Raw genomic sequence first — 12,472 nt, 5'->3', positions numbered from 1 at the left:
AAGAGCATATATATATATATATATATATATACATATATATATATATATATATATATATATATATGTATATGGACTCCACACCTGGAGCCAATTGTTTGACAATTCGAGATAGTGCAGTAGTTACGTGCATGTCTATTAAACTTGTGAGCAAGCTGTGGTCTCTCTTCGAATCCGAGCTTATCGTTTTGTGTTGACAGGAATCAATCGTCTTAAGCCATACTTACCTAGCGATCTTAACACTTGACGGAAAATTCGAACGGTCAACGGTACAATATTGTGTGTGTGCACTTGTTTCGAAGCAGAACAGAATTGTCTTGTGTTTCAAGACGGCGGATTCTTCTATTAGATGTACATACACTTAGGGTCTAGGGTTGGAAAGAAAGAAACTGTTCCAGCCAACACGTATTTGACACAAATTTAGAACAGGTATTGCAATTCCCGGTTTTATAAGCAAACACGAACAACGCAAGCCAAATAAAACTAGCCTTCAATAAAGCCCTTGTCGGTGAAGCAAGTCTATAGCATACTATATAAAGATTATACTTGATTGATGTCGGCCATAGTTTAGCGAACATTAACTAACATGACCGATCACAGGAAGAAAATAGGTGTACGATACTGAAATACTGGTAGAGTTCTTCAACGCATTTACATAGTAACTCACCGACACTGTTCTAGGGTCCTAAAGGTCCATGAAACCCGTTGGTCAAAATGATGCTAACATCCGATATGTTCCTCCGCCTCAAAACAAGACTTAATAAAGAAAAAATTTAGAACAGCTTATTCGTATTATATCATTTACTCCTAATATTAGTGGTCTTCTCTGGTTAAGGATTTGGTTCGAATTTGTGACCGTTGACGACAAGGATACCGCCGGCCACAAATTTACGCAGTAAACATGTATTTATGCCCCTTGAATGTGAAGGTTATAGCTGCTGAAGCCTACAATATCTAGCTGCAGGCCAACACTGACCTATATCTCACTGGATAAATGCCCTTAGAATTGCACCAGGTTATTCGGATAACAAGCCGCGTCACGCTATCCTAATTCGAAAACACAATTCAAGCTCACCAATTATGTAGCGTGCTGCGTAGGCAGATTTTACCTTCAATGACGATGATGATTAATGGGCATTTAGACGTTTTTGGAAATTCAGCGGACTCATGATTCTGAGGACTTGTTAGTAACTTAATATTATCAATAAAAATGAAAGAAACGGCGTTCTTCATTTAATTCGTATAGTTGTATGTTTCCTTATTTACCAATACCTTTTACTCATACCAAATTCATCTCACCAAATAGTAACTTTGTGTCTCTAAACTAACACAATGCTTTTTATTTTAAACGTTATCATTCTTATTTATAATGGCTGTATTCGTTGTAAGTGTATTTTTTTATTTTCAGGCAGTTTTTATTCATATCAAATGATTCCGGTGCTGCGGTGGACAGGACAACTTTTCCCGAAATGTTTACCGAAAAACAGATACTAATCGCACCTAAAGGCATACTAACCGAGCCTGTATGGAACCTTGCAGAAGGTTAGTAGTTCGACATCGCCAATTATAACGTCCCGTTACAGGTAAAATTGTACTGGGTATCTGCAATACGTAAATGTTTTACATCGTACATACAAAACGGGTGCGTTTCTCTTTCATGTAGACATTGTAATATACATATGTTAGACTTGATTAGTGTTCAGCTAGTAAGGCAGGCATGCATGAGCAGAGATGATTCTCATCTAATTTCCTGTTGTTTTATCTGATCATAGCACTACCCTAACATTGGAACAATGTTCAAGTTAGAAGAGTTTTTTAAAATTTTAAGTTAAAGTGGTGTCGATCCAGATTGAGTCACGTATCAGATTCTAAGCCAGCGTTTGTGCGAGCTGGACGACATGGTTGTAAGCAGGCGACCCTTAAAGTCGTTGAAGCAGCTAACGCTATCAGACGAAACCTAGCCAGTGTTAGCCCGTCGCTTGATCGAGACGGGCGGTATTCACAAGGCGGTCAAAATCTTCAATGAGCGTCTTTTGGCAGATGGAGAAACGCTTGCAGTGAATGATGAAACTGTATTTGTCAAGGCCGTTCTTGGGAGCATATCATTCGGATAGCCCAAAGAATACACGACACTACGAATTTGTGCCTTTAATTGTTTGTTTTCAGGAAATTCAATATAGCCCAAGCTGTCTTTGAACCCTTCCCGATTATATCTGAATAATGCGAAAGTTTACTAGGAAATAGCTTTGTTCGTAAAATAGGGCCTAGCAACCGTCGAAGTAAAATAGTTTCGCCAGTAACTGTCAAATCGAAACGATTATGGGTACGCCGTAATAATCTCCTTCGAGACGGCTATACGCTCCGGTAATTAAAATACCATTATATGAATATATTAAGCCCATACTGCAAGGGATTTACTTTTCACGGGAGCGTCTCTTCCACCCTGTGACATGTAACGCACAAAACGAAGTTGGCGCTTTCAGTGCGCTGGGTACCATTGACGCCACTGGAAAACACCTACGCTTGTGGATGCCATGCGTAATACTATCAATGCTGGCTGTTCTGTGAAAGCGTCACCTAACGCATTACCAACGCAGTCATAAATTTGAAGGAGGTGGGCTTTATTAGCGGCATACTCGTGTCTCCTTGAAACAAGCTTAATAGGCCATGGTAGCCAAGCCAGATACGTGAATCGAAATAAAAAAAGTCATCAAGCATCGACTTGGTTAGATTTTCCTTTCGGGCCATGTCGACCGGTACCTTGCAAACGACTAGTACTGCCATTGAAAAGGGAGGATACATACAGATTAGTAGCAAGTTACAGCCGGATAGGCATGGCGATAAGGAATCACTATTAGGGAAAGCATCTGAAATAGAAGAAACATGGTTTCCAACAATAGTAGTAGTCGTCGCTTAATGAAGTTTGACACCAAAATAAATACACACTTAAATATGATGAATAAACCGAGAAATATCGAGAAAAAATAACTGCTTACTTTATTTGCGACAGATTGAAACTGAAGCTATCATAAAAATCGGTGAAAAATGTATGATAATATTGAGGTGAGTAGTTGAAACGTATTGAAACTCACGTAGTGACGTTTCGAAAATGGTCACGATCATTGTCCGCAGAGATCGGTGTACTCTAGGTGAAGGTATGTTTAGCAATTATTAGGCTTTGTCAAGCTATTTCAAGTGTGATTTTTTGCTGTATCGTCAGAAACCAGGTATTATCGACCGTTGTGTGACTGCTGGTTTGTCCTTGCAGAAAACTGTTTGCAGAAAATCTGGTGAAAATTACCAACAGTTAGAAACGTTTCATAATTAAGGGAATTACAGAAATCTGATACAAAATGGGGACACATTTCGCTTCGCAATTTCTACGTAATAACTACTTTCATTAGAGGTTAGAATTTTTTCAATTATTAAGTTATGGATTTATAAGGAGAATATATATACCGATAGGTGGGCTATACTAGCCGGCTTTCTTGTTTTAAATTTGATCTACCCACTTTACGAGCCTATTCCACTACTCACAAAACATAGTCGATGACAAACTAGAACGCCTTCTACACATTGCTGCAATAATATCTGTAAAAAAAATACGAAACGAAATGTCAATTCACCGCGAGAGTCACATTGAACGAAAAACCGCATAAGGCTCATATCTTTATAAATGTTTCAAAAATTCACGTATAGCATTTTTTGCTAGCAGTTGGCCTCCCACATCAGACGACCCATATCTACGTCTGATTTGGAACCCAGAATACCTTACGTATTATCAAGTTTATTCAATTGTAGGGTCATCACATTTATATCCATATATTGAGTTCAGCAACAATATTTTTTTGGACACCAAGAAAAATGTGTTGTTATCATTGTCACTGATAGATACGTTTTCTCAGCTGTTCAATGATACGAGCCCAATTCGTCGAATTTCTACAATTTTCAACATACTCCTTCAGTAATTATTGGCGAGATATCGAATAATAGGCGACAGCGTACCCTCCGTTAAAAATTACAACAACTTCTTTGTCGATTTTATTTTTGTTCTTTGTTAATATTGTCTCCAAAAAAAAACTGTTCCCACATGCGCTACATCGGCACCGCTCATCATAACGTCGATTGGTCGTCGCCAGTATATACATATCATACAGCATGGAAGGCTTTATCAAAAATTCGTTCAATGTCAAACATCACAAAGAAGCATCCGTTTCAATTTTCTACCCCACAACGAATCACCTCTAAATTACATTTATCTAACCACAGCATATATAGATCCTGCTGGATAAAAGTCCGGTCACTATATATTTGTATTTAAAAAAAAACACTCAGTATTTTATTAAGAACTATCATATATACACATCATATTTGGAGTTATTTTACTATCTGAAGCAAAGTGCGGGATACCGCTATGTCTCTTTACGTGCTTGGTTGACGTGCGTGAGACGATGAACGCTGTGCTTATGTTGTGACTGCTGGTTTTCACAGCGTTACTGGGCTGAGCCGTAGACATTTCTACAATTCAGCTCAGGCTTCTATTAAGCCAAAGCGAGGCTTCTCCCGCAATCATCGTGTGGAGAACAGTTCGTACCGAGTATCCAGTAGCTACGATCGACAGCGAAAGCACATGAAAACAATAACAAAAAAGAACTGCTGTTTACAGTTACTCTATCTGAAAGTATTTTTTACCCGCTTTCCTGCCTGCGGCCTGGGTTTGCCACCTGTGGCTAGGCAAAGTGGTTAGTCATGCTAATGCTAGGGTTAGCTGACCAGGTGTCGAGCAAGATACATAGATCAATTTACCACAGAACAGTTCGTCTCGCTCATCGTGTACGAGCCTCAGCGAGGTATGTTTTCGCTAATAGAACTCGCTGTAAATAATACTCATGTTGTTTTTTTATTTATAAACCAAACGTGAATTTTTCTTATTTACCTTGGGGCGTGCAAAGGCAGATAGAACTAGCGAAGGCGCGCTCGATGATTTCGGCGGGTCGAAAGGCCTAAGGAACGCATTGCTCATCAGTAACAGTGTTGACACCATTCAACATTAGATGAATTTGGTATCGTCGTAATCAGACAATGGTGGAGATGCTGCTGCTGCAAAAATCCATTCCCAGAATACCCTGATCGGACTAGGTGTACGGTATATATATAATCGACGCATAATCCCGTTCGTTCGCTTCCCTTAATTAGTGCTTGAGCTGTAACCCCTGTGTTTATTTAGCGGTTAATTCTCGTTTCTCTTTAGGTAAACCTCATGAGTAGGATACTTAGCCTCTCTACAAAAAAGAAATTCTAAAAAATAATTCTACAAAAAAAACTATATAATATATATATATATATGCTTTCTGTTGTACTTTTGCCCAAGTTTTTTGCCTAAGTGACAAAAAGTCTCTGTCGAGAGACACTTTAGAAGCATCACTAGTTAAATGTGATGCATTTTTTATTACAGATTATATTATACAGAAGAAGGTATTTCATTTATTAAATTCAAGTTAAATACCATATATTATTAATTTATAAAGCTCCACTTTCTATTTTCCAATATTAGAACTTTAGTTAATACGTTTATGGTGATGTTACTAATTAATTAAGTGAATGATTAATTAAACAATTGTGTTAAGTTCTTCTCGCAGTATCCGCAAATCACTGCAGTAGTACGTCTGACTAAATCTCTTTACCTTGCAAAATGTATGAACAGTATAGCAACAATCAAGCTAACATAATCAAGTTATCGTAATTTACGGGGTGATTTCATGTGACGTTTTGGGCCTGGGCAGCAAAGGGCGCGTGAATGAAAAGTTACAAGCTGGATGTACTTTTTTTTTACTGCTGAACTAAAACTTCTCCTCGGCACAGATAATCGCCGTCAAAAACTTGATGCATGATATACTGTAAAGATACTCTGAGAGAATCTCCTTGCACTCACAGTAGCCCTGCAAATATAACCCTTATAGAACACCTAGCCTTAGGAAATACACTCTAGTCTCCGATTTTCGACACGCTTGCGCTTATCAAAGTTGTTTGCTTAACGTCACTACGTCGATCCATTGAGCGACAGCTGTTTCTATGCAGCCAACGCGAAACGCATACTTGTTAGGTATACCGTTCCTGTCGACCACCCCCTCCCTCCGCAAGCCAGAAGCCCTTTTAGTGGAAATCGTTTTTTTTTTTTTTTTTTATTCAACTACAAGTAGTATTTCGCGTATTGCGGTAAAGGTATGTGCGTGTGTGTACGTGTACTCCACAATTACAGCAGCTATCCAATTTACCGTTTATTATAACACCATCGTTCACCACATACCGTCTAACTAAACATGTCGATCTTGTTTAGGACTTGTGGACTTGTTGAAACTGTGATTGATTCATGAGATTCTAAAGAAAACAATTATTGCAATATACTCATATTTGGTTTTAACCCTAGGTATTGTTTCAATGCAGTAACGGCGGCAGCACCCCCTGCGGCCTCAGGTTTTCTAGTGCGAAGTCAACTTGCCTTCGCCTCAAAGCCGAAGGCCAGAGCAGGGAGCGGCGGGAAGAAACTGGAAATTATGGTTGATCGAATGAAGCAAGAGGTCCAACGGCTGCGCCGAGTTAGGATGGCCACTCTGTGCGATGCCATTGAAATGGCAAAATGCGAACAGCACGGTTTGTACCTTAGACAAATATGTATTTTTTTTTTCAAGATATTAATAATGTGGGAACGGTTTTTTTTAGTTGTTTTTTTTTTATTTTTTTTTGCACACCAGAGGTATCTAAAAGTATTTGTCTCTGTAGTGTAAGTCTTGAGCCAATATTTTATAATCGTATTAGCGCCGACCTAGTTTACCTGTTTTTTTTTTTATCTTAGTTTGAAAAAGACTCGCACTTCCCATGTGAAATAGCTGTTCCAAAGAGAATTTGGACCGAATCGACTCTGCTTTATTTAACAGAGTTCACATGCCCTAGAATATTATGTGTGAGAGAAAGGTTAGTAAACAGCGTCCCAGGTTCATGCCATCGAAGATCAATTGGACACATTACGGTATGAATAAGGTCACTCGCTGACTTTTCCTGAGGCTTTATTATACTGTTTTCTTTCGACCTTTTTGCTTTATTCGTGCGACGTTCAGCAAGCTTAGAAAATACCACGATGGTTCAGATTCTACGATTTACTGGCAGGTTTCTTCGACAGCTTCCGCCAGATGTTCGTATGGAGTTAACAGAAGTCGTATGGAGCCTTGCCGATCACGCAAGCCTCGACATCTCGCACTATAATGTACTACTGCAGGTTGGTCTTTCATTTCCGAATACAGGGGGATACAAAAAGGGCAATAATGTAAAAGGGATTTATATTTACTTTTGTGTATAAATTTAATTCAAAAGCAATGAACTATCGTACTTTTAATGATTCTGCGTATCAGTTGCGTCTATAGCCATTTGACCAGCTTGAAAACAGTGGTAAAGTTGTCAGTGTATCATGTTGCAGACGGAGTGTAACTTGAATTTGACTGTCTTGAATATACTCAAAAACTTGAGTTTCAAACTATTTGGTCTAACCATGATATCTTTTTAGATATATCGTTTTTTTTTTTCTTTTATATTAAAATCGTATAGCGAATGCTTGTATGGGGGCATCTAGCCTTGACACAATTGAAGCCATTTGGTGATGTTACGATTGAATACTTTTTACTATCATAAACAATATTCTCGATTTGTTTTATTTTTATGTGCGGTGTGTACGCATATTTACTGAGTATATGAGGAATCGTTTATAAACTTTGTTCTAATTGCGTGTAATTTCTTATCATTTGGGCTTTTTTTCCACAGGTATATCTCGAAAATGGGACACTATTCGATCCGCTGGCGTTTCTTGAGACCCTGAACGAAAGTAGCCTTACGCCCAACTATATAACATATCAGAGGCTATTACAACGGTACTGCGATTCGGCCGATCTCGGTGGTGCCAAGATGATTTATGAACTCATGAAAAATGAAGAACTACCTGAATCAGAATGTGTCTTAAACGCTTTAGTTAAGGGGCACGTTCTCGCGGGAGATGAAATATCCGCTCGCAAAGTCATCGACTATATGGCTAGGTCTGAGAAAACGCCCCCGACGAACGAAACGTACACCGATTTGGCTCGGAGTTTCATCGAAAAAGGATACACAGACAAAGCGCTAGAGGCCATCGAGGGCCGTTCTTTATCAGACGGGCAGATTCTCCGTATTGCGGAAGCCTTCGCAATGCGAAACGACACTGAGTCAATGAAACGTGTGCTTGATAAGATGCCACAGCATATTGGCTACACACGAGATACGATTAATTCATGTCTGGATATGATCTCGCTCAAGAAACTCAATGTTTTCCGCATTCTCTTCGACAAAATTCCGGTCGATTCAAACCTGCAAGAACAAAGTAACTCGTTAATTTCACAGATGGTCAGATCGCACGTGGCGGTAACAGACGTCATGAACTTCTGTTATGAGTTGAAAGATAAGGGAGTCAGTCAGTCGGGGTTCGTAAAAGCTGTTGAAACCGCTCTTAAATACAGTGATCGTCGCACTATGTTTGACTACCTTAAACTAATGCCTCTGTGGGGCGTTCCTTTACGAGGGCATTTCTTTTATCCTGTCGTCTGCAAGGCTCAAAACGAATGCGAAGTTTTTGACACTATACGCTCAGTAGTACGGCTGGGTCTACCAGTAACCGAAGAGATGCTTGTTAATTATGTCTTACCCAAGCTCAACGTTGACCAGCCAGGACAAGTTATTGAACGGACCCTACAAACGGGCTGCTCCCGTTCTAAATGTGTCTACGCGCTAGTCAAGTACTTACTGGCTAATCGGAAGGTGGAAAAGTGCCTCGAAGTTTTAGCTAAACATAAGTGTATCCTCAATGCTAGCGTGGCGGTTCTTGCTGGTGAGGTCGCTAATGTAGAGAACATCGCACAATGTGTTAAAGTGCTCAAAGAAATCGTTAACCAGCCAACGGATCGGGTGTCAGATACGCTTGATCCCGTTTGCGAATTTCTTTCCGCAGTCCCTCAAGGCTTACTGAAAACGGCCATTGCCGCGATCAGCAAGGAAGACTTAAGAATCAATCGAGCTCTCTATACACATCTACTAGACAGCGCCCTTGAGGACGAACGATTACTGAAAGCTTGTAACTCTCCTAAAACGCAGATGACCTTGAACGAGCTGGAAAACGAGCTCGATAATCTTGAACACAAGAACATGCGTACTCGAGGCGTGCTCTGCAAATTACTCATAGGCTATTGTCGAATACGGGACGTCGGTAAGACCGACGAAATACTACGGAAACTTGGCGGTCAAAAACTCTTTGTCTCAGAGTTGACTACGCTCATCGATTTAAGCATCTACAAAAACGACCTCCGTGGCGCCTTGAAATTTTATCAGCAAGGTTTAAAGCGTCCTGGGTTCTATATCGAAGACTCTAGAATAGTCAACCTAGCCTCCTTTGTTATTCAAAATGGAAATATTGTTGTAGCTAAGAGTATATTGAACCGGCATATATTTAATGGGGCTTCCTGTCGGATGCAAGGGCCAGCCAAATATCTGATCACCACTGCCGTCGAGAGATGCGGCGTAGAAGAAGCCCTAACGATGGTTCGCGATTACGTAATTAATTTTACAGCTGTCACTACCACGGTTCTGAGTCCGATCATGAAGTCTGTCCTGGAAAATCGAGACGCCGATGCATGTTATGCGCTATTTATGGATATTGTAGCTCGGTACAAGGTTACACCTCATTACATTGAAATGATTCGGAAACTTCTGATTGAAAACAAAACCGAAATGCTAGATAACGTTATTGACGCAGTATCAAAGATACACTCTAAACACGCAGTACAATTCTCGCTAGCTTCGTCGTACATCTCGGAGGGGCAATTTGAAAAAGCTCGCGAAATATTGCAGACCCTTCCACTGGACCATATGCAGCAGAAAATCGAATACCATTGTGAACTACTGGCTACTAAGAAACAGCTGCGTGAGCTCGAGGCGCATGTTAAGTTGCTGGGTGAGCTGTACGAGGACCAAGATACGCTTTACTATCTACTCATGCGCGGTTATGTGCGGGTCGGGTACATGGCTGAAGCATTGGAGCTATGGATTCAAGCTCAAGAGGAAAATGTCGTTCTTTCCAATCGAACGCTTCTGTATTTAGGACGCGCACTGGAGTGTAGTGGGTTCGACGTTCCATTTGTAATACCATCCGAGAACGTTGCATCCACGCTGAACACTGACATTGACTTTTCTAGCTTGACACCGTTTGCCGTGGCGCTCCAGAGCTCAACCAACGATGCTCTTGAGTTTCGAAAGCAGATACTGTCGAGAGGCGAGCTTCTAACAGTCAAAGAGGAAACCTCGCTAATTTTCGCGCTTGCAAATGATGATCAGCTTGATGAAGCGTTCAGAATTTTCAGACGAATGATGCAAAACCGTGCACCAAGTGATCCGTACGTCCCGCCGAGGATGACGCGGTTTTTTCTAACGAGACTGGCGCAGCGCGGCATGATCGATGAGATTGCTTCGTTACGAGAAGTGCTCGAGGACAACCTTTACAAGCTATATAATATTGACCAGTTACTGTCTAGTGCTTATGTATTTGCTGGGCGTTCCTACGAGTTTTTTGATATTCTTGACAGGCTGCCGGCTACAAGCTCAGTCTCCGTTAACTGGATTGAAGAAGTGCTTAAAGTATATCCTGAAGATGTTGATCGTCTTTTACACAATGCCAGACGATTTGTTCGGGACGGTGGAAACTATTCGATATCGAACGCACTCTGCACTCGTTTTTTCGCCGATGGCGACTACTCGAAAGCAGAAGTACTTTTGACTGAATTTCCGGGGATGCTTAAGCAGAATCTCTTTGTCATACAAGTACTTAATCGAGTTCGTAGAATAGGCAATGACATAATGTCTGAACGAATATTGAACCTTCTCAAAAACATCGCCTCAAAAGAGCTGTGTGCGCATATAGGCGTGGTCAGAAACCAATAGCAAGATTCGGAACAACTTACGTAAAAACCTTAAAGTTAGAAAAACGGGTTCGTTTCGCATCAGCTTAATAAGGCTTGCAATGGGTTAGGCGTTCGTCGTGGTCAATAGAGTTACGTGTGGTGTAAACTTGTATATTAGTTAGGGTATGGCAATTGAAGTAATTCATATAGTTTTTGCTGTTGTCACATTTGAGAGCAACATGGGACAATTATCGATGGGTAGTTGAGGGATGATATATACATACGCAGATATTTCTTGCTCGATGTTGCAGGTCAACCGGTAATCTCTGTAAGTAAGGAAGCGCTTGCTTTAATACGACAGTACTCTAAAACTTTAACATTCATTCATATAAGTTTATTAATTAACTTAAATGAATAAATGAATGAAACTAGTTTTAACTGTTTGACAATATTTAGTGATGAAAGAGCCTAGTTGAGATTGCGGAATCTCATGGATACTTCTGTTAGCTCTTGTTAACAATTCTGAAACGGTGCTTAGTCCCGAATGTATATACCGCTAGTTCGTCTTTTAGAACTAGAAACATACAGTATCAGCGCCTTGATGATTTTATCGTGTGTCTAGTATCGAAAAAACATTGTCAACACCAACAACAAACATTGGATCGGCTTACTGTTGTTATCAGCGGGTCCGTTTCCCGCGTTTCCGTTCCGGAAAGTAAAGAAACCTGTCAAGCGGAAATTTTGTGTTTTTCCATCCGTTCTTCTTGAAGAGATTCGCCCCTTAGAATGCATGCCATCCTTAACCATGCGATAAAATTTTCAAAGTATATATACATATATATATATATATATACGTTGATAATTATCTTTAGCTTATGTACGTTTGTGTATATAAATAAAATAAAATAGAGATAAATCTATAGTATAATGTGTATGGTGATGTACCATGTGCTGAACAAGCATCAAAGGATTCTATTTTAATTTATATAAATTTGAAATAAAACGTTTAGATATTGATTAAGGTCACATAATCTTATGATTGAACCTGTAATGATAAGAAGATTTTTCTAGATGAAAGATTGATTATTTCGCATGGGCAAGCGACATATCCAGTAATTGTCATAGTCATGCGGTTAGGTCTTCTTGCTGCTATATTGGGCCTTTCGAAAGCTTTTAATTAATGTGAAAAATGGTAGCCAAAAGGTAGATTAATGCAATTGTACAGTACACGCATGTAATAACACGATTTTTGGTTCTGCTGTGTCGGCTATCTGAAGATTATGTCACGAACCTCCCTTTCGAACGAAATGATTCTTCGCATATTCATTTTTGTTGCATTATAGGTAGTAACCCAGCAATACTTACCCAGTGGTAAATATGGTAGGGTTCATACGGCTTTTATTTATACTTTTCCTTCCAATTTATGTTGTCAAGTGATATGTGCTGTAGCCAAGTTTATCATGTATTGACCGCAAATCAGTGAGACATTTATAAAGAAACGTTCTCTT

At 39.8% G+C, this 12,472-nt stretch overlaps 1 protein-coding gene and 1 long non-coding RNA gene across 6 annotated transcripts; one reads left to right on the top strand and one right to left on the bottom strand.

Annotated features, from left to right (window-relative positions):
* Positions 1-2,948: 2,948 nt before the first annotated feature.
* Positions 2,949-5,253, bottom strand: LOC147757832 (uncharacterized). 2 transcript variants are annotated; one of them, XR_015320766.1, is made up of 4 exons: positions 4,934-5,243; positions 4,424-4,605; positions 3,535-3,588; positions 2,949-3,284 (listed from the first exon to the last, which is right to left on the bottom strand). It is a non-coding gene; the product is annotated as an uncharacterized LOC147757832 (long non-coding RNA). The 2 variants fall into 2 exon arrangements; XR_015320765.1 differs by having other exon boundaries at positions 2,949-4,605; positions 4,934-5,253.
* LOC147757831 (leucine-rich PPR motif-containing protein, mitochondrial-like) lies at positions 4,600-11,985 on the top strand. Of its 4 annotated transcripts, none has more exons than XM_086979758.1 (4): positions 4,600-4,847; positions 6,425-6,648; positions 7,113-7,270; positions 7,810-11,985. In XM_086979758.1, exons 1-4 carry the CDS (start codon positions 4,747-4,749, stop codon positions 11,002-11,004), a joined length of 3,678 nt encoding a protein of 1,225 aa, XP_086835884.1. In that variant the 5' UTR covers positions 4,600-4,746; the 3' UTR covers positions 11,005-11,985. The 4 variants fall into 4 exon arrangements, with proteins under 4 accessions (XP_086835884.1, XP_086835886.1, XP_086835887.1 ...); XM_086979760.1 differs by having other exon boundaries at positions 4,602-4,847; positions 6,442-6,648; positions 7,175-7,270; XM_086979761.1 differs by having other exon boundaries at positions 4,602-4,847; positions 6,442-6,648; positions 7,162-7,270.
* Positions 11,986-12,472: the final 487 nt, after the last annotated feature.

Source organism: Varroa destructor, unplaced genomic scaffold (assembly GCF_002443255.2).
Source record: "Varroa destructor unplaced genomic scaffold, Vdes_3.0 BEIS01000002.1, whole genome shotgun sequence".
NCBI classification, from domain to species: Eukaryota; Metazoa; Arthropoda; class Arachnida; order Mesostigmata; family Varroidae; genus Varroa; species Varroa destructor.
This window is presented reverse-complemented; position numbering and strand designations above follow the sequence as displayed.